At 33.2% G+C, this 24,111-nt stretch overlaps 1 protein-coding gene across 1 annotated transcript in view; it reads right to left on the bottom strand.

Annotated features, from left to right (window-relative positions):
- Positions 1-23,227, bottom strand: part of MS3_00010190 (uncharacterized protein) — a gene marked incomplete at both ends in the record, with an annotated part of 45,359 nt that extends 22,132 nt beyond the window's left edge. Inside the window, 10 exons of the mRNA XM_051218556.1 lie at positions 281-371; positions 2,360-2,458; positions 4,353-4,446; positions 5,534-5,622; positions 6,781-7,016; positions 8,658-8,766; positions 9,929-10,025; positions 14,653-14,737; positions 14,771-14,861; positions 23,092-23,227. Coding sequence (XP_051074801.1) covers positions 281-371; positions 2,360-2,458; positions 4,353-4,446; positions 5,534-5,622; positions 6,781-7,016; positions 8,658-8,766; positions 9,929-10,025; positions 14,653-14,737; positions 14,771-14,861; positions 23,092-23,227 — 1,127 coding nt within the window. The remainder of the gene's footprint in view (positions 1-280; positions 372-2,359; positions 2,459-4,352; positions 4,447-5,533; positions 5,623-6,780; positions 7,017-8,657; positions 8,767-9,928; positions 10,026-14,652; positions 14,738-14,770; positions 14,862-23,091) is intronic.
- Positions 23,228-24,111: the final 884 nt, after the last annotated feature.

Below are 24,111 nucleotides of genomic sequence, written 5' to 3'. Positions count from 1 at the left end.
GTGATATATTTGCGCAATACATTTCGAACAATCTGATCACACATATACTTGTTAAGAACATTTATATATGAAAATTAAAGGTCAACTAGGTCAACTATCATTTATTTAATTCAGAATAAGAATTTAATTTTTTTTTAGAAACCCCTTTTATAGTTGGCAACTATGGGTCTTATATTGATAAGAATTAAAAAACCATTATAACATTTTTAATCGACTTAAAAAAAATATTGCTCAACACTTTACTGACCACTAAATAATTAACAACAAAAAAGACACATACACATATGAGAAATGGGTTTGACCTTTACGTTCCCATCTAGAAAGATGATTATTGGATCCAGAAGAAAATATTGAAAAGGGTGGTTTGTAACCTTTAACATAAACAAACATAATTATAAACGTAATTGAGTCATTCATGACATGATAAATTAAATTAAATTTTAAAAGAGAATTTCATTTACTTAAATTTATCACTTGGATTAAACTACATTCAGTTCATAATTATTTACATTTAATAGTTAAGTTACTCAACAGACATCATAAATGTTTTAATTTATGAGTTAAGAAATTTCTCTTTGTAATTTTATATGAAAAAAAAAAACTTTTAGACCTCAAAGGATGTATTGGACAGACTCAGAAACTAACCTTTAAACTTAAAGTATGCTATAAGTGAGTTATTGATTTTAATAATCTACTTTTGACTAGAGAAAATAACTTGTTATCACTACGACATATACAGGGTAGTAAAAATGTGCCCACAATAAATTTGACTAATGTAGGAATAACAGTTCCTTTCTTTATAGCATAATACAGTTTAAAATGGGTGATCAACCGTTTGTCAAATAAACTCAAAGATAAGTTTAAAATGGATTGATAAAAAAAACGTAAAGTCATTAGTTTCGTGTTATAATATAATGTAGTAACATTATGAATATTGAATTCAAGAGAATGCATATTTCGTTTACATCTAGTGAAACATTAGGTCATTGATATTAGGTAGAAATGGTGATATCATACCGATATCGTAAATTATTCAATGGATAAACAGGTATTCTGAATTATTCTTCACCAGTGAATCTTTTTTAAATATTTGGGCTTCAAATAATTTCATTTCGTCGAGTTGATGAATAGAAAAACATGTGTATTGTTTTTCTTTCCATAAGACAATATCAGATGTTTATTAAAGCAGTCTTAGATGTTAGGTTTGATCATACCAGGATGACCATAGTTACTGTTAAGTAATTTTTGGCTTGAACAAAACGGATGATCATTGGTACTTTGCATTCAGTAAACATCCAACTGACTCTAGTGAACGACGAAAAAATAAATTTCACATGATTCGACCTAATGAATATTATGTAATGTCGTTTATTGTGTTAAGCCCATATACCTTATTCTAGCTTTCGGACAGCCCATTCTATGCATTCTACTTGAGTCACATTCTGACCTTGTTAATTATTTGCTTATCAATCTCGACTGTTTTTATATGAGCGCGTAGGTGTGTATACACTCCTTATCCCATTACTCATCACATGTCTGCAACTTATTTTTGTATGCCTATAAATATCGATTAACGCTCGACAAAATGAAGTTGGCTTACCTGCCATCTCCACTGCGCGTCGTTTCTCTTCTCTCTATTCCATTCGCTTCACATACAAAATATATGTATTTAGAAGTCCATTCTCGTTATTTGACTTATCTAAATCCGTTATTGACTAACACGATTAAAGTCGATGATTATATACGAGGATAGGCGACATATATATTTCAATAACAATCATCATTACGATCTCCTTGGAGTTAGATCTCGGGCCACTAAAGTGAAGAGCCCTTTCGACAACATCGTTCGATCTAAATGACGATTAAATAACGGGCCTCAACAATTACTATTGTTTTTAATGTAAATGTAAACACATTCTATAGAGCGTCGCATGACTGAATCCTCTTGATAAAATGGAACTCCATCAATTAATACTATAGGCCTAGTGCAAATCTGTTTACAAATCATACGCATATACAGAATTATTTAGAATCTTACACAGAAATTGTGATGAGAATATAATAAGCCAAAAAGATGTTAGCGGAATATGGTAATAGCGATAGCCTTACCGTAAGTTGTTAGTTTTTTTCTCAAGCAAATTCAACTTTTGAACGATTTTTATTACTATTTGAATTTTTCTTAGCATTTCATAACTTTAAGTGAGTGGTATTATAATGATTGTGACCAAAGCCTGGTAGTTGAAGCATATATATTGTTGAATAGTAGATATAATGTTTATTCCTAGCAGACTTAAAGTGAAAGTATGTACCATTTAGACTTTTGAATGAATTAGTACGAGAATAATAAGTATTAATTTACTTGCACACAAACACTGGATTCCACTTTCTGTTTTAAGTGTTAATGCACTTGACTCGCTGTTGTACTTCCAGACTATTAAATACTGACGACTTGTAGAACCTTGAAAAATGTATTCAACATAAAAACCATTATCAGTCATTAGTTATAAATAAACAAAGGTTACATAACAGTTTGGAGGTATTTATTTCAATTCGTAAATCAAATATTTAAAAGACTGGAGGAATACGATTTTATACAAGTAGACTTGTGGATGATTATAGGGGACAGAAAAAGGAATTAAACTAAAGTTATCCATCCACTACAGTTACATCGTGTAACTCAGACTGTAGATATCTGCTAAATGTCACAAATAAGATTCCTCTCAACTGCAATCCAGATAAATGAGAAGGAAAATGTCAATTGGCTTTTTTGCAAAATAGATTGGTGTGACTGTATCTACTTTGGGTAATATATAAACTGCCATTTCGAAATTTTGTTTATTACATATTAAATAAGCATTGAAATTCATGGTTTTAAAGGCATATCCATATTTATAGCAATAAAATCTGATTTGTGAAAGCAACTTTTCAAATTGTTAAAAAATTGAAGTCATCTGTTCCGTTTCGAAAGTTATTTTGAGCCACAAGCAAGCACATCTTTAATCAGAGAAGGGTTTTCGTGGATATTATAGTAATTTAATAGTTGAATTCATGAGTCAATTTAAGCTAGACCACCATGGAAAACCTGGAAGCACTGGACGTCCGCTTTGTCCTGGCATGGGAGTCCTCAGCAGCGCGCATTCACGATCCCGCCTCGCGGGATTCGAACCCAGCAGTCTCGCGCACGAACGCTTAACTATTAGGCTACTGAGCCGTTATCCAATGGTGTTAATGTCTAACTTCAACCAATCCAAGAAGTTGCGCGACCGTCCACCATTGTCGTCAGTGAGTTACTTTGTCACAGAAGACCTGGTTGAACTCCACTGGTCACGGCTTCGCACTAGAACTCCAGGATATACCTCTAGGAGTTCCATACTAGGACTAAACGGCTGTCCAGTGCTTCTTGGTTTTCCATGGTGATCTAGGCTCAATTGACTCATGAGTCCAACATCTTGAATCACCTACTGGCAAATTTTAAAAAAAAAGAAGTACCTTTTTTTAGTCCAAAAACATGTGACTAATTTCAATAACTCATCGAGAGATCATCACTCTGATATCACTCAATTAATTAAAATAAGCCCGAATATATTAGGTGGCTGTCTTCTTTCCACTGTATGGTGTTCCGTAATTATTAATTGATTAGTTGATTTAAAAAGAAAATACTTCAAGTGATCATGTCTTTTAATTAAATTACTTTATTGTTATTAAAGTATTATTTATCACATTTAGATTGAAGCTACCAGAATACATCGGAACGCGTGCTTGCGAACTCGTCATCTCAGTATGTTCACTTAAAGACACGAATACGTTAACTACCTCTTTAAATAGCAATGAGTTATTCCGTGAACTTTCAAGTCCAGAAAGGCGAGGGGTAAGATTTCCATTTTTAAGGGTTTGCATCCCAAAATATTCATATGCAAACCCAGTCTTGAATATTAACAACAGGATAATACATGCCTTATAAAACACTACAGCATATTAACTTCACTTCATTTTAGAGTTGTAGCCTGATTTTTTTCAGTTCTTCATCTGTGACTATTTTGGTTATATTGTGTTTTGTCACGAACTTTTTTGTTATGAGTAATTTTCATTCCCAGTTATGCCTGCTAGTCATATCAGTTTATATTACTAATTTCCAGTTTTAATCTCCACGGTTTTGCGTAAACTAAATAAACATCAAACTTTGTTACAACCGAAAAATACCTCACGACTATTATCATGTGTTCTTGATATGACGAGAAGAAAAGTCGAAATTCTTGCATACCACAAATAAATTTATAAAAAGTCATAAAAGTTATCGAAAAAATGTAAGATTTTTATATATTTTCCTAACTGCTACTATTGCTAAAACTTACCAACTATCATATTTAAGTCTGGGCAAAAAGTGACCAAACGTAACTGATAAGGACGTTTTTCCCAATTCATAAAAGTATTAACATATTCTGTTACCTAACAAAATAAGAGTAATGTTGTAAAACTAATAGGCGTAGTAACCAAAATCTATCATTTCTAAATTGTAAATTTGACACCATTACAATTTCTTACTAGTTGTCATCCAAATAAACTGATATATTCGAAAACAAGACATAAATGCGAAGTGGCTTCACAAATGAATGAACAACCTAAGAGATATCAGATATCACTGAGGTTGATATAGATCCATTATATCTATACGACTGGTTACAAAAATCTAATACTTTTTGGAAGAATTATCATGAAAAACCAGATAAAGATTAGGACTCTCATTTTTTAAATTCTGGGACTTTCAAAAAGTTCCTATTATTACACAAAAGTTTAACTGTAATGTTTGATGCTAAAATGTAAAAATTCCCAAATAAATTCAAATCGTGTTGTGGAAACAGAAAATGACCTCCAAGATTGTAGTGATCTGATAACTGTCATGAGAAAAGGTTATCTCCTGCAGTCTACTTTAGCATTTCACGTACTGATTTAATTGAGTATTTCACTTTTTAACCATTCGTTCACAGAGTCCAAGATGTCATTCACTCAAAAATACTACTTTAAGTATTAGCTATTTGTATATAATGTTTTAGATATTTCTGTAAAACAGCTAACTTATCAGAAATAAAAGTGTAACCTCAACATTTATACCACTACTAATTTCCGGTCGAAAAAACTGACCACCTATAATAAACAGCTTGACCGAATGTAGTTTTTTTGCTCTTAAGTTGTTAAAATGAGGTCGAACCGAATTAGAAAAGTGGTTCTCTAGTTTAGGCTGGCTTGACTCGTGAACGTAATGTTTAAATTCAAAGAAAAAACTATACTTTTTAGAGAATTGCTTACTTTGGAAGCTGTAACTTTATATGCTTAGCGAGCAATTCACCTAAATAGTTTGACTTGTTTATTAACTCTGAAGACGTGGATTACATTAAGTCACAAAACGTCAGGAACACAGTTTTCTACTCATTAAAACATAATAAAAAAATACATTTATTATCACCATTTTGATTGTTTAAGCCTAATTATTTTGTCATTCAAATTATGAATTCTAATTATTACATATTACACTCACGTCTTCACCTGTTTGAACATCGAATATTCTAGCATGACAACTTCCTGACGTGACCCAAAATGTATCAGTAGTGGGGATATGAGTTATGCCTATAGTTAAGTGAAATGAAACATCAAAAAGTCCATTACGTTATAAATCATATATAAAGGATAGAATAGTATTGTTTAATAACTTTACAGGAAGTTAACCATTCTTTACTACATAAGATACTTTTTATCCTCAAAGTAATTCACGATTGTATTTATGTCATTTATGACTCTAACATACTGAATTAGGCGAATGTTAAACTTATATAAAGTCAAAATAATTTATAACAAGCAAGTTTTCATCAGGATTTTGTATTCAAAGTTGAGTCACAAATATGTCGCTCTAGTACGATGTAGAGAAAGTAATCAGCTCTTCTTGATGGATACATTGAATGTATGCTTCCAAGCTTACAGGCATGTAGCCTTTATTTGCCTTTTTATGGTCCTGTAATTTAGAAGCACTATCTATTTTAGTTACATTTACATTAGGACTTCAAGCAGACTTTCATCATTGGTTTTTTAAACAGGTGTTTTCAGAGTCCATTTTTTACATGTGCAGTATGTATTTCTTATTTGGTTAACAGAGTATTACTTTGAAAAAATTATTATTTGAAGCCTGAAAATTGTCGTGCAAGCCTCGATGATGTATACGTACAAAATCATGTCAAGTTCAAAGCGTCAAAGGTCTATAAAGCAAACAAAAAACAGACTGTCGGGTTTCTTCTCTATAAAAGGCTGCAAAAGTTCCAGGTCATTGATAAATAATTATTAGAATTCATGTTTCTTTGAAATATTCTATCAAATATATTAGTAACTTAGCTGTTTAAAGTAATCCAACAGTTTATTTCAGTCAAACCTTAATAGATTATTATTATTCTTGTAGGCAAACTAGAGCCATCTTTGAATAATGTCCCATACAAACTAATAAAATTGTCATATCTACACAATACGCACTAGCACATTGAACAACAAATAAGGACAGCTTTATTGTCCTTTGTAAGATGAACTTCTGCTACACTGATCATTAATTTATCATACATAGAAAATAGAAACTTTTTTTATTCGGAAATTATTCTTGGTAGAATTTAAAGTTATGCCGGACTATCTACAAATACGAGACCTTACATTAATATGGACAATATTTTCTGATATTTAACCTATAGCTTTAATAAACTGATCATATTACAGTATGTTCGCTAATAACAAAAGAATGCAACTTACTGATTATAACATTACTAAAGTTTTCAATTGCATGCATCAATTGTCCCTCATCGTTCCAGATTTTTACATGTCTGTCAAAACTCCCACTGATCACTAACTTCTGATGATCATATACATTGTGAGCTTTAACTAAACAAGATATGATTCCATCATGTGCTCTGGGGATCTTCAGTAAAATTCTAGTTGTCGGATCTAATTTACCACATGTATCGTAAACAATAATTTGACCATCAAATCTTGATTTTATTTTAAATTAAGATAAAAGCAAGTGTTAAATAAATGAATTTTCTTGGAGGAGATTGAGTAAAAATGATTTCAGAATAGATTTTGAACTTGGAATACATATACAATAGTTATTTATTACATAATATGTAGCGGAAATGAAGCGAATCACTTTCTTATTATACGAAAAATTTGAGATAGTGTTATCTGTTGAAGCTTTAATAAAATGTTTACAGTATAGATGTGTTTGTATAAACTATTTCAGCGGCGAAACGTTATTTACGTTTTAGAATAAATCGGTATTTTTGAAAATGTGTTAAACTGCAGTTACCCAAGCAGTTCAAAGGAAGTCTTTATTTTTTATTGTTATTTAGATTAAATTTAGGATATTTCCACGTGTTATAATTTAGGACACATGTTTCGTCTTACTAATGACTCGTTTGTTGGACGTAGCATAGATTTAGTGTTTATGTTCACAGTGAAATGTCGAACCGTTGTCAACCGGTTCCTAACGCTCAAGTTTCACTTACTAAGTTACTGAATCTAAGTAGCCTTCAGTTTTTCCAAACAGAACAATATTTATTACTGATTGACAGTATATTTATTTCCCTGTTATCAGTTGTGTCAATATTAAGATATAATGGGTCCTATTATTTCCTTATTTCTAGCTGTTTAAAATTCTAGCCAGTTAATATATTTTTCAAAACTGATATTTCTCATAAATTGCGAAATGTTTTTAACAACATAAATAATTTGCAAATAATGGGGCATTTTACTCGTCTGGTTAGAAATTCAGGAGGACAGTGTTATCTGGATAAAATGATCTCTTTACTGTTCCTAAATGCAATCAAACACTGTTTATACAACAGGTACAAATCCAGTTGTTGTAGTTTGTTGTTGTTTCTAAATTGTACGTGCTGGATTAATAAGTGTAAAATAAATTCTGGCTTATTTGGGGTTTTCGATTGAGAAACAGCTCACCTTTACCTACTAAACATCATAATATCATTGGTATGCAAAAATTGGCTAGATTCATGGTGTATTTTTAGTGAGCATCTACACCAACATTTTTTAATCAATCTGTTATGTGAAATCATTTACTACATATTCTTTATTTTTAGTTTATTCTCTTGATAATAATCACAGCAACTTGATTAATATTACTGGAACAAAGCAAGTTTATTCAGAGGTAAATAGATGTATGGAAAGTGGCTTAGACATTTCTAGTTTTTACATATTAGTAGACACTCGTCTCTTAAGAAACTCAAACGTTAATTGTTAAAGTTGAAAGGTAGTTTTATGAGAAGAACAATACTTAGTATGCCGTTTTAAGCTCAAAGTTATGCAGAAATTAACAACTAGTTACAAAAATCATAATAAACTCTAATCACTGATTGCAAGCAACGTTAAATTTATCAAATGCAAAATACATTACATATAGCAGAATTTGACTTTTCACATAATCAAGTTTCTTTGATATGAATACTTGTATTTTACGGATACTTTTTTTCTAACTACCAAGAAATCTAAAAACCTGGGTTATGTGGGGTATGGTCAGTACTTTATCAAACTTTCATTTTTAATTTGGTTTCTCACTTTGACAAAAACTAAAACCAAAACATGTAGTAATTCGCTGACAGTATTCGCTAACTTACCCTCCTGAGAAGATGCGGCTTTCAAAGCTGACTAGACAACGTACCACATCCGCATGTCCTTTCAGATGCCTCTTCTCATGAACATTAAGAAACTTTCCTGTCGAACGGTCTTTTAATCAAAAGATGAAATTTCATTATCAATATCAATAATCTAAAATCAAGTTTAACAGTAATCTTATTTTATACTTTAATTTCAAGACATGAAAATTCGCATTAACTTCTATCTTCATAGATTTGATTGCAGCTGGGTTTGGCGTATAAAAAGTCTAAAAAGATGTCTTATAGACAAGGGTTTACCAGTATAGGGTTGTAGAGATTTTTGAGTTTTAATCAAGATCACGAACCGATAGTTGTTATATCAGCATTGAAAACGTGGAAGTGACAAGCTACTAATAAAAGTTTGATAAAGATATTTACTTTAATTTCTTGACACTTAATTTGTTACGGAAACTGGGGATGGGACGCGTTTTCATCAAGACTTTTCCTTGAGAACACTGTTGTCCCTAAATACATACTTCGTCGCAAATAACGGAAAATCACGCTAAAGCTTGGACTAATATATCAAGATATGAACAGATATGAGTCTCATTTCAAGTTGTGATAACATAACCATGATCTTTCAACGATTTAGGCAAGAGCTTAATTTCATTACGCTCAACCGTGATAACAATTAACTACTTTCCGTTACGATTGTTTTACACTTGGAAACTCATACATATATTTGATCTCTCATCTGTCTGGGACATGAGAATGTTAAGTTTCATTGAAGCTGGGAAATATTCTATTTTGATTAAAATGCTGAATGAAGGAACTTGTGTTCAATTAAATTTAATATGTGTAGTAACGTGATTATTTGATCCCTATTTTAGTATTTATTTTCACCTGTTGATGTACAGACGCTTCAACAACAACAAAGTATTGAGGCAAGCCCAGGTTGATTTAAACTCGAGGAAGTTGTGTTATGAAGCCATTGAGAAATATAAATACTATCAGTAGAAGCTACTACAGAATATTCCAGGCACCGTCCATGACGATGCATTGTTTATGTGATGTATTTTATGAATAAGAATAATTTGGTCTATTTTATTCAGGCTCTGGCTAAAAGTCTTAGCAATAATTATCCGATTTTCCTTATAGAGATATCAAGTATGATTTTAGCAAAATAATATAATATGACCTTCCTCATGTTTGATTTTTTTGGTCAAAAAGCAGTTGAAACGGATGAAACAATGAACTGTGAACTACTTTACAACAGTGAAATAAAGACATACGTTTATCGATTGTAAATATCAATAATCCGTTACCAGTTCCGCAAATAAATTCTTTCAAGTTATCAACGACCAAACAAGTGTAAACTGGCCGGTATATCTAAAGTTAGATTATAAAGAAAATTCATTCATAGTTTAAAGTAAAAAGATAGTATGTAGTCTTGTATAATTTATATCCCTTATTTTTTCAGTGGAAAAAGCCGAATGGTCACGAATCTAGTTGCAAATGACCATCGTTATACGGATAAGTAGTTTTAAAACGATGGTAAAGTAACTACAGATCAATTAATTACATTCAAATTAACAAATAAATACAGTCCAATTTTGTGAAAATATTATCAATAAAGTGAGCTTTTGTAAAATCAAACGCTACCTACACAATCAGAACTAAGCTACATTTGCAGCCCGGAATTTAAAATGCTTTTTTCATTCTAATAAGCTAGTTGTTGTTAATTGATAATGATTAAAACATATCTTCCTTACTTTTAATTACAAATGACATTTCAAGATAAATATTGCACTTATTTATCAGTAATCAGGTTTTGAAGCATGTTTAGCCGATAAATGATTTATAATTTTAAGTTCTAAAATGAATAATACCCTTCTGGATCCCACTTCATTCAATGACTTTTAATCATAAGTAGTTTAAGACTTCATTCTTTCCTTTCTGATCCATTCCAAATTACCTTTACCAGCACAAAGGACATAATGACGCGATTCAAAGAAAGATGAAAAATCAAGACTTTGAATCATTTCTTTGATATAGACTTCACTCATTCGATATGATCTTTTATAATTTATATTTGATTTTTGAGCTAAAAACACCTTAGTTTGTTTTCGAAAATTAAGTTTGTTAGCTTTAAAACCAACGAAAAGCTTAAAAAAGTAAATGACCATATGAGCTTTTTTAGTTTCAGTTATGAACAGTCCATGAATTCTGAAAATGCAGTACATTTAGTCAGAAATTATGGAAAAGTCATTTGACGTTTTGAAGGCCTGTCATTATCAAACTAATGAGGTTTTATCATTTAGTGGCTAAGATTTGGATCTGTGGACTTAAAACATTCAAATACCATAAAGAAACCAATTCCAATCACTTTTCTGCATCCACTTTAAGCGATCAAAATAATTCCGAATTGAGTGAGTTCGTTCTAAATAGAAATTAACTTCTCGTAGGTAAGACAATGTGGTCGGATACAGTTTCCTTCTCAACACTTCATGGGAAGCATTAGTGCAACCAATGGGCTGTAAAAAAGTCGTAATAGTATAATCTCCATAAAATAAAAAGCTTTGTAATTACTTGGAGTTAATTTTGACTATGTTAGCCTTAACAGACGCCGATAACTAGAGACATTCAGTTAAGAAGTGTGAGCATATTCCCTTGTGATGGACATGAAATACTTTGATCTGTTTCTGTCTCTGTTTAAATACATAATACCTCTTTACTCACGTCGCTTTTATATTTGTTTATCAGAATGTTATCGTTTTGGGGTTGTTCAGAGAACAGTATAGTTTGAATCCGTAATTTCTAAAATACCTATGTTAACACGTTCACCGCTTGACAATCTAAACACAACTTTATGTTTGTTATTTATCTTGCGCTCATATAAATACATACATATAAACGTATATATCTTAGTTGTTCAGTGTACTTATTTATATTTGTAGGCTTATAAACTAACCTTGAACAAAACTTTTCAACGTCAGACTTTATAGATTATCCCATCCTAAACAATTAAACAATACATTATTTTACTATGTAGTGACTCACATTTATCACGAGAACACGACTGGTTTAATAGAAACAATTATTCTTATAACCAACTGTACCAGTGCTTGTTTTAATGTGCTTTTGTTTGACTGTGCTAATGACAGCTTTATTTTGCTTCCATTCTTTTACTTACACTTCGATTGTAACTTCGCGCGAATTCGGTTACCTTCTGTAACCAAGGTTGTATCCTGGCACGATCTCGGTATCCTTTCGATGCCACGAGATCGCCAGCAAATATAACTCGACTTGGTCCATTAATTGCCTTCTGATATTTGGCTTCTCGGGGATTTTATGGAGTCATTTGGAACGAGCTTCTTACGCCTTCTGATCTAGTTAATCTCAACTCGACGCCACGCTACAATTGGTGACCCGTATTTTGGAACACGCCTCAACTTCTGATCAAATCTTCCAAAGAAGCCAATTCGGTGAGTCTATGATTTATCTATCCACGTTTGTCGTATATTTTCATATTTTTTAATATATAATATACGCGACATCACGGATAACGATAAGAATAGTATTAATATAATAGACTCACACGTATGTGTACCGAATCCTTGTCACTTTTTATTCGCGTGATGATGAATTCCACGCTTTATTCGAGAAATGTTACCCTATTAACGATTCTCCTCGCTGACCCGGCTGCTTGGTACGGAATGCATACGCATAAGCATATCCGTCTACCACTCAGCACCAAATGGTTAAGTTGAACGGTTTCACTGCCAACTTAAAAGTGTTCTACGAGCACACGAAAACGGCAACTGGCACGAAACCTTACCGCTCGTTCTTTTAGGGGTGAGAACGAGCTTAAAGGCAGATATCCAATGTTCCGCCCTTGAACTTGTATACGGCACGACATTGCGTCTGCCCGGAGAATTCTTCACACCACGGAGCAGACCTAATTTCGGTAAATCAGACTACGTCCATCGACTGTCTGCATTTATGCGAACGCTGTCTCCGGTGTCAACTCGAATACAACATCGACAGGTCGCTCTCCCTCGAGAGTTATCTACCTGTTCACATGTTTTTGTACGAGTAGATTCGGTACGCAAATCTTGGCAACAACCTTACGAAGGCCCTTTTCACGTGATCGCTCGTCACGAAAAGACCTTCAAGGTTGATCGATATGGACGCGTCGAGATCGTCAGCATTGATCGTCTCAAACCAGCACACGTCGATGACAGTGCCCTATCTGATAACCTGAGATTCAATGCTAGACCTATCAAACCTACTAGCGGGATCCTTAAGTCTTCTTCAGGTCCCACGCTAGATACATCTGAGACCTCATTCTCACGTCCCGGTCAACAGCACGCGTCATCTGCACCGTCTACGGACGAGACGACAGTCTCACGTCCAGATCAGCAGACCACGCCGCCTCTGACCTCGGATGAGATTGCAGGCTCACGAGATACGAACGAGACGACCGTCTCACGTTCCGGTCGCCGAGTACGGTTACCCGTACGCTTCCGCGAATAGTCGCACAGTCAACAACCGATACGGTGTAGGATTATTCCTATACTACACGCATGCTACACTCTTCTCTTTTTTGATTTTCTTTTTGTTTCCTGAGCCCACGCCTTCGACCATCTCCGTTTGGTCCCGTCGACTTCAGTCAACTTTGGCGAAAGCTGGACTGGCCACCCATGCTCTTGTCAACGCACTCAGTCGATATTTTGGTTTCGAATGCTTGGCATACGCTTGGTCTCGAACATGATCGTTATGGTCGCTTCTGGTCTTTTGGCTCAACGTGGTTTCGTCCTTCGTCTGCAGCGTTTCTGGTCCGCATTCCCTACGAACGAAATCTTCAGATTCTGGATACAAACCACTCTCGTGTAGCATGCCAACTCAAGCAACAAATACAGCACATCGCTCCTGGTACCGTTCTCCGAAAACGACCTTCGTTGGCAACTCGACGATCAACGATCGCTTTCCTGTTCGCCAATTCTTCCGTCCTACAATCGCTCGTCAGCCGATCAGTCCCACGATTTGAACCGCTATTTATCGAAAGTGTAAACCCTTTCTAGCGGGGGGCTCCTGTAGTGACTCACATTTATCACGAGAACACGACTGGTTTAATAGAAACAATTATTCTTATAACCAACTGTACCAGTGCTTGTTTTAATGTGCTTTTGTTTGACTGTGCTAATGACAGCTTTATTTTGCTTCCATTCTTTTACTTACACTTCGATTGTAACTTCGCGCGAATTCGGTTACCTTCTGTAACCAAGGTTGTATCCTGGCACGATCTCGGTATCCTTTCGATGCCACGAGATCGCCAGCAAATATAACTCGACTTGGTCCATTAATTGCCTTCTGATATTTGGCTTCTCGGGGATTTTATGGAGTCATTTGGAACGAGCTTCTTACGCCTTCTGATCTATTTGGCACGTGTTTCTTGGTAGCGGTGTTCATAGTTAATCTCAACTCGACGCCACGCTACAACTACTTAAAAAAAGCTTCAGTACATGTTGAGGTAGACTTACAAAGTCAATTCGTAGAAGTTTTGATAACACAATGGCATAATTTATGCAAGTACAAGAGGTTAATTTTATTTAGTTCCATTTTTAGGCATATAAATTATCTGAAATTTTTTTAGCCAGAACTAGGAGACTGATACTTTTTAAAGCCATACGTTGAATATTTGGATACTAACATGTGAGGTAATGTAAGTGTTATGAATATTACAAAGCCACATTAAAACCTCAGGATTAGAGGGTGTTCAGTGAAAATAAAATACGTGGCTTCTGAATAATGAATGAAGTCTGAACGAACTCCTGTAAATTGTACGCCACTACAGTCTAATATTAGGCTACAATATATTGGATGCCTGACTCTGACTTGTGAAAGTATCGGCAGTAAACTACAACGGTTTCAAAATCTGTTGAAATTTAGCCGTTTTTCACTAGTTTACATTAAATTTAACAAAATTTACCCATCATCTTTGGAGTTCACTCACATTATACCAATCGATTAATAACAGTCCCTGCCAAAACGCAACGATACCTTCATGACTCATGGTTATGACAGTTTTCATTGACTCCCTGTCATTTCATAATCAGTGGTTCGTTACATACCAATAGTAAATCGATGTGACCCACGAGGTGTGAATATTAAGATTTTTAACTTTCCGGCCGATTATAACATCCCAGTACACAATTCCGCCGTCTAAAACTGGTAATAAATAACATTTATACCCTCAAACCCAGTTATCACTTCTCTTCTTGAGGGGTCGAAGCATATTGCAGTGATCGGGGAAGTATTGTACAACTTGATTGATGAGCTGTAATCCATAACTCTTTTCGAAAAGAAAGGAAACTGCTGTCTCAAGGTCAGATTGAAATGAAGATTCTAAACACATTTATGGTAAATGGATATCTGAAAAATATTGTTGTATCAAAGGCAGTCTTTGAGAAAAAGAATTAAAGTTATACCCAAAAAATTCCATTCATTTTTCTCTGAGTCAAGTAGAACTTCTGGAAATAATAATGAGAGAAACCGTGACGTTGCCTTTCAATTAATGACCCCCCTAGAATTAGTTTGAAGCTTCCTCTAGGTTAAAATATTTATTGCAGTTAAAAATATATACAAAGTGCCTGGTGGCATAACACAAAACGTGAACGGGATGACTAACGTTGATGGGTGGCTGAAAGATGTTTCACAAGTGACACTGCACGCTAAGACTCCTGTTCAGTGATACAGTTATCCTCACTTGAATTCATTGAACATGAAGGACAGCCAGTTGTTGTTTATTTCTACTTCAGTAAGCGAACCTTTGATGATTTCGAAGAGATCACAGAACGTGAGAATGCTACCGTCTGAAATTTCTTTTTACACAGCGATCCAAAAGATAATGATAGCTGAAGTTTGGAAATGACGTAATTCTAACGTACATTTTAATTGTAGGTCAAGATGTCAAGGTGTATGGATTTGGGGCTGACTAGTTATGTGTAGCGCGGTTTACCGAAACGCAATAAAACTTGTAAAGCTATTTATTTCAGGTATTTAGTAACTGTTGCAGTCTTAACATGTTATTCAACCTGACAAATAAGTTAAGGGAGGACTATGTCAAAAGTTTAAAATATGTTGTACCATAATATCTTTCAAATACACTATCAATCTCTTATCAAAATAAATTAGCACAATATGTTGGTTCTCATTTATGTCAACATAAAAATACTGACGTTTTGAACCATTGAGGAAGAAGAGATTCCAGCACATAGTGGGACCGGTTGACTGAAAAGAATGAGCAATAAGGCCCAGTAAGTCAATGAGTATAATGTTTTGAATTATTTGAATTGTATTATGAACTAGGAATCCCAGAATTAACGAAATTGAATTAAGAAGTGAGACACAAACACAAACGAATGTATTGTATTTGGAATTCGAAATCGAGCATTCAACTAGTACAAAAGAATCATTAGTTAATTCAAACACCACATCCGCCACAGCTTAAGTAGAAGTATAAGTGTTTGTAATCGGTTGCACGTCTTCTTGTTAAGTCCATCCTGAGTCTGTCCGACATTGTATAAGATAAAAAGTTTGTAATATCTAGAAAGTGCTCATTAGTATTGGAATTAACAAACGAAATCGGAACAGACTCACCTGGAATTGTACACAACCAGCATGTCGGTTTTGTAATGAAATCATTAATATCTAGAATTCGAACCATAGATTTTTCAACACTATCCTCCCCCACGAAATAATGTTGGATCTTTATATCCCCAAGTTATTAATAATGTGGCTTCATTTAAAACATACTTCTCACATTGTTTAGAGTAAACATTAGAACTGTTTTTGTGATAAGGGTAAACAGCAGTTGATATGAAATCGTCCGAAATGTAATCAAACTCGAGGTCACTTAGTACTCGTGCTTCGCATTGAGCAGGTTTTTCACAAGGATCAAATGCATTATGAGGATAGGTAATATATGATATGACATCAGGATTTGATTCTTCTGAAATATTCTTATGAAATTCATTAGGACTGTCATTGCAGAGCGTAGGATCGTTAGAAAAATCAGCATCTATCCAAACCACATCAGGTTTTCGATCATGATTTGGTACATTTAACATATTTTCCTCAGAATTGCAAGTAATTTCATTAGAAATATGTGAATCATTAGGAAAAGTCATACCTGGTACAATAGCATGAGAATTCTGATAAATCGGTTGATTAGGAACTGTTGTCCCACAAGAATTCTGGATTTCATTTAACTCTGAACTGCCATATGACTCTGCACTGTCTTTTGAAATCGTTGATAAAGATAAATGATCATCATGAATACTCGACTCAGTAGAATCAGAATTACAAGTCTTAATATTAGTTGCAGTAAGATGAACATTAGCATTACAAACTGACTGAACTTGTCCAATATCACGACATTTGAAGCACTTAGAATTACGAGATTTACATGAATAAGAAGAGTGGAACTTGCAACAGGACAAACACTGACCAAATTTGTGCCCATCTTCGTGAAATGCATTGCAACTCCTCAATGAATTGTCTGCATAACCTTGAGTATGAACTGGGTTGGGATGACGTAATGTAGCGGACTTTTTTATATCCTCATGAATCATTTTACGAAATCTTCCTCCTTTACGACATTCGAAATTTGTATACTGAGCATAGTCTAGCAGTAGATCCTTGAGAGCTGTATAAGAAAGCGAAATGGGCTTTTCCGGCATAGCCAGAGTTATTAATAAGCTGTATGTTTCTTTTCCAAGGAATGTGAGGAAGTGTGCCACAATATTAACATCCTCATCATCTTCCTTGGTCATAGCCCTGATTTCGAACCTTTCAAAGTAATCTTCAAAAGCTTCCGAAGTTGAATGAATATTTAACTTTTCCATTGCAGGCTCCATCGCGACGCCAATATAATGTTTTGAATTATTTGAATTGTATTATGAACTAGGAATCCCAGAATTAACGAAATTGAATTAAGAAGTGAGACACAAACACAAACGAATGTATTGTATTTGGAATTCGAAATCGAGCATTCAACTAGTACAAAAGAATCATTAGTTAATTCAAACACCACAATAAGGCACAACAAAACGCTGTTTTCTCGAGGTTAGTGAGTATGGCACAGCAGGCTATCTTGAGAGTCGCTGTTATGTCTTTATTTTGACTGCTCTATTTATATTATCGGCATACCATGGTTGATTAGTAAGCTTTTTCGAACGACTGGTTCATAGATTCCAGACGGCTGTCCGAAAACGCGTGAAAACCGGAGGTTTCTTAGCACATGATAATTCAAATTCGAACTCTCATCCACAGATTAGTGTCGCTACTGATTTACAGCTAAAGTTGTTACACGGTTCCCTAGCAAATGTACGAAAAGTAATTGTAGCGGTATCTCTAAAACGGTTTACGTGAGTCATCGGGTATACAGACCCTCTGATTATGGGAGGTATATCTATGGTCAAAATTACCATGGTTCAAACAAATGCGGAGATTTAAAATTAACATTACGAGTGTTTGTTATTTTAACTGGTCTTAGATCTCTAGCCAGTTGCATATGCGTACATTACTATTGATGGTTATAGGTATCAAGCAAAGAAGACATGGTACAGTAAATCCGCTTGATGCCAGGTCAATATAGTAGTCACGGACTTCATCAACGTTTGTATGAATATCTGTTATTTTTTAATTACCTGGTCATTTTCCTGTTGTGTAGTTTAATTTGAACAGCTAAAAACACAAGCTCAGGTAAGGAATCACTGAAATGTTGAACGTAAGAGACGTTAATAAAAACCCCATGATTTTTTAACTCAGCAAGCTATGGAACTATGGTCTAGTTTGATATAACTACATTTGTCTTTACTACTACAATGGTAAACCTCATCCCAAAATTGCAGATTTACCACGACTTGAGTACGTAATGCATAAGATTTTACGTGGAAGTCACATAATTGCCTATACTGACTCATCATATTGTGATAATCAACAATATGATGTTTATCAGTTCTGAAGAACGTATTTGGGCTAAGAAGAGAATAATACATTATATACAAGAAGCAGGAGTCTACATAATGTAATCATGCCTGCATGGTCGAACCATGCCATTTCAATTTATTGCTCCCATGTTCACCATTGCTGATCTTCTCTCCATGTTAAATATTGGATGTAAATTTTTTCAGTTATCTTATCTTCAGCTTCGAGGATCGTGTGGTTAGAACCAATACCGCTATAAGGCAATAAATTTAGTTAAACAGGCCTAATCTCTCGGTTAGGGATTCGAAGTAAGAAACTACCAGGTCATAGTCTACTTCAAGTAAGAGCGCTTCCTAAGGTCTGACCGTTTAGTATATTCGGAAGAACATATGTCTGTGACCGTGAAACTCTTTACATGTATTAGCGACCTTAAAAAGAAATGATATTTATTACCTTTTACTTTTTTACGTGGGAATGCACATAAACATATAAAACTAAACTTCAGTGTTATTTCAGTATAAGGGTTTTAGCTCTTAAAATTATATTTTATCCACGTCGTTCATTCCTTATACTTGTAGAAAATAACTAGATACCACTGCGATTCCTACTATGTGAAGTAAGAATATCAAGGCTGGTACATGTGAAGATATATTTGTAGTGTTGCGTCGATTCGCGGTTGACTATGTTCGCCACTACAGGAAGACTACGTGTCAGTTAACCGATAAGATCCCCCGTAGACCAAATATCAGGAGGCAGTTGATAGCCGTAGTCCAGATGTATTTGTTGGCGATCTCGTGGTATTGAAAGAATACCGAGATCGTGCCAAAGTAGTACAAGTGTGGTAGCTGAACGTAACCGAGTTCGTGCAAGGTCACAATCAGCGGAAGGAAGAATGTCTTTAGTACAGTTAAACAGACAAGTGCGGTAAAACAATCCCTGGTAAAATTGGTTATAATAATAATTGTTTTCATTACACCAATCGCGTTCTGTTGATAAAAGTAGGTCACTGCATATTCATCACGTAAACATCAACACGAACCTCATCAAAAATACACTCATTATATATTGATTGTACACACATTTCGAAGAAATCATATATGAGAAATATCCAGAGTTTTAGCAAATCTGGTGCTGCATGTCATAGTGAACGTAGTTCATGTTAATTTAATACAAGAATATCATATCTTGAATAAACATAACACTGAAGTAAATCAATGTTATGTTGAACAAAATAGCACACCTAAAATAAAATAAATATCACTTTGAATGATCCTCATGTTGAGTTAGAAACGGAAGTAACATTGACCGAAAATCATGAGTCAAATTTTGATTTAGCCTTTTTATACCGTATTATCAACTTGTCATAGGTTTCTCATAATACAGATTAGCATGGATATGATTCCCAAAGGTACGAGCTAAAACAAATATATTTCGACAAGATAACATTCACAAAAGTGAATGTTTATCCCATGAATATATGTCTTAAAGCAAATTCACAGTTTATCTTCAGCTTACTTCTATGGTGGTCAGGTTATAGCAAAATTTGGGGAAACGTTTATCAAGCCTACAATAGAAATACACCATAATGATTTTCTGTCAGTAGCTAGTAACAAGTAAAACAGTATTCGTCAAAAGGGAGGCACATAATCGCTTAGACATAAAACTATACAACAGAATTAATAAACTAATTAGCATGGGGTTTGAATGAGTAACCCATGTGAATGGCAGGTTATCAAAACTCACACATTATACACTCTGAGAGTGTTCTGTCTGAATATTTTTATTATTTATTTATGCTTGTCTGTAATAATACGAGGCAGTCCAATTTATATTTTATCTAGTAATTCCTAAGATTGTCAAATCGGTACTCTAACAGTTACAAATGAGTTAAGGTTCAGGTTACAGGAAAATCCGACAATACACTGGAAAGTATTGTATTTTGTAATTGAAGTCAGATACAGAATAATACAGGAAGGAATTATTAATTAACACAAACACCACATTATCCTTCAGACAACTTATTGCTATTCATTCATTAAAAAAATAGAGTGTATTCAAAATAATCAGTTAATCTGATGAATTTAGATAATACAATGAGAATACATTGTTTATCAGAACAATATAACTATTGTATTAAATCTAAATAATCTAATATTACTTGTATAATTTTTCAAAAGCCGGTAATGTTTTTTTGGCATTATTATCATCCATATAAGTGAATATAATAAATCACTTATTTCAGACATTCACTTTAGTTTTATGACATTTACACATAAATATCATTTGAAATTTATCATTCTCATAAATTACGAATTCAATATTTCGTTCAATTTTTCTTTTTTCCTTCCTTTTTTTAAAATTTGTTTTGCAGTTTTGTTAACAATAATTTCAAATAATGAATTGATACTAATGTTTACTATACATTGTTGTAATTTTATTGTTGATATGTAAATTAATTTTAAAAACTGAAATACTGAAAGAGTTATAATTTGATTTATGTGACAAGAAGATTCATGTCTTTATTTGACATAGATTCTATTTTGTGAAGTGAAATTCTAATAGACGTTGTTGATATTTACATATCTCATTTTCAGTCCAGGGGTTGTGGAGATTGTTAAGTTTTTGATTGGAATCATGAGATAATTGAAGCTAGATCACTAGGGAAAACCTGGAAGCACTGGACGACTGTTTCATCCTAGTATGGGACTCCTCAGTAATGCGCATCAACGATCCCGAACAATCGAAGATGCTCGCGCAATTTCGTGGATTGGTTGAGGTTAGAAATTAACACCATTGGATGCCGGCTCAGTGGTCTAGTTGGTTAGGCGCTTAACGCGAGACTGATAGATCCTGGGTTCGAATCTCGTGGGGCGCAGGATCATGGATGCGCTCTGCTGAAGAGTCCCATACTAGGACGAAACGGCCTCATGGTGCTTCCAGATTTTCCATGGTGGTCTAGCTTCAATTAACTCATGATTTCAATCAAAAAATATCTCATTTTATTAATAAATTTTTAATTAGGTAATAATATCAAGATTTACAGAATAAAATGTGTTCATTCGATTTTAGGGTTTTTAATCAGCTTTGATCAACTTAATTCTATGAATAATAGAGAGTATATGAACAAACTATTCGAAAGTTTTAAGCAAGTTGACAAAATCGATAAACAAAACATAAAATTATGTAGTTGGAATGAAAGGATATCTGTATGTTTGAATCAAGTCTTATAATTAAAACCATAAGGGGTTCATGGATAGCATTAACATCATATAGGATGTGTGATAGGTGATTATATAATTAAATTAACTAGTCAATATGAAATGAACTGGATGTAAACTGGAAGACCTTGTAAATTAAAGAATTCCTGAACTGGTCAAAATTAACAGAGCAGAGGTATTAATCACTCTTCCTTTCTATATACAGAATAAACGTCGAAAATGCTTGATGGCAGAGTTTTCATCAAAATAAATCAAATTTGAGGCTAGGTATTTGATTAGGATTTATATATTTTTTTTATATCCGTTATTACTAGCTGTTCAGAGATCACACTTCTAAAAACTTTGCTTTTTCACAAAAATGAGATTTAACAATAGTGTCTAAAAATCCTTATAGATAGTGCTCTTTCAAATCTTCTTACGTTCATAATTTTACAGGTATTTATTAAGTTGGTAATGATCACACTAAAATACTTACCTACCTTCAACTAATTTAATTTCTACATTGCTTTACAAACTGAATCCGTTGTCGCCTCACGAAATTTCCCAATACTTAATTAATTTTCATTTTGGTGCTTATCACTTTGAACAAAATAAGGATAGTGAAATGTTTTCAGTTAACGTCACTTGGTATTGTTTTGAGTAAATCTTCCCATTGAGGTTTGAGACTGCAGTTGATCAGTCTCTTATTGGCATATGTGCATACTGTGCGTATTGCTTTGATATTGCCTTAATTCACAAGCTTTATAAGCATCCAGCTGATGAGTTCCGAATAGGATGAAACGCGCGTCCTGGATTCCACTGCTAGCCACTATCCATGTTTTCAGATAACATTTTGAAGTTTTGAATTTCACACATAATATCTTTTATTTCTCTTGTTCAGTTTCATAGAGTTGGTATATTTTCATAAGATTATTCTTAATGATTCAAACCTCTAATTATATTGTTCGAGCACAACATACGTATTGTGTTTAGTAGCCTTTATTTATTTATTTATTTATTTATTTATAATTTATGAAGCAGTAACCAGTTTGGTATAAATAGTACAAAATCCCCTTAAAAATCAATTTGTTCAAGAATTTTTGTAATTGTTGACTACGTTATGACATAGATATATAGTTGTAAAGTTCACTAACTGGCTTCTAAAACTAGTTTTCTTTTTTTACTTATCTACTTTAGCTGTTTTACTTGAAAATGAATGCCTAATTCAAGATTGACTTTTCAATTTATCCCCTTTAATAACTAACGTTTAACATTCCTTTGTTTTGTATTATCTAACTTGGTAAATAACAAAAATGATGTTATTCTAGATGTTTTACTTATTGTTTTTTTTTCTAATAACAAATAATTTATTAGTTTCTTGGCTACTGATAATTTTGACATAAAAATTATTAATAAAAGCTAAATCTAAGTATAAAATGCATTCAACATATGATAGTACCAGCATTATTTATATGATTATTAGTATTATTATTAGTAGTACTATTATTAGCGGTGATATAACTCGTTTTACTTACGAACTTTGTTTCATCTCACCAAAACAACAAATGCACAAGGTGATTATTTTTGTATTCATTAATCATACTGTACACATGGTGTTTTTATGTTTTTATACCGATCTAAAATTCAGTGATTAATGAAGATACAATAAAACGAGTGGTTTTTTCTTACAAATTTCCTTTATTTTTACTGCCAAAATATGATAAATCATTTGTGTATAGTCTATTAAGTTAAAAATCAAATAAAAATAATCAAAATAATAACAAAATCCATGATTTTTTTATTATTTTGTTTTCATGCTTTGCAACTACATCATCATTGTTATTCATTGCCATTTACATGATGAATTAATCTATAAAATGGAATTGATAATTCTTTTTTTTATTGAAAAGATTTAGTTGCAACAATCTGTTTACCCATTCTAACATTACTAATTTATTTTGTTAATAAACATGAACAAGTAATAGTATTGTTGATAAATCCAAAACTTATTTGTTAAATCTATCATATAATATCTTATTTGGTAGAGTTATGGAGCGATTTGCAGTGTTATAACGAACACTAAAGTGAACAATTAAAGTTTATTATTGTAGTATTGTACTGGATTCAGTTTGTATTAATAAATAATCATAGTACTTGGGATTCCCTACGATCATTCTAGTAGAGTTCGTTACTTCATATGATATTCATATGATATTACTGAATAATAATGCTTGAAACTATATGAGTATCATACTACTTGATAGTTTTTTTTATAAATAGCTTCC

This window comes from Schistosoma haematobium, chromosome 1 (assembly GCF_000699445.3).
Source record: "Schistosoma haematobium chromosome 1, whole genome shotgun sequence".
Taxonomy (NCBI): Eukaryota; Metazoa; Platyhelminthes; class Trematoda; order Strigeidida; family Schistosomatidae; genus Schistosoma; species Schistosoma haematobium.
This window is presented reverse-complemented; position numbering and strand designations above follow the sequence as displayed.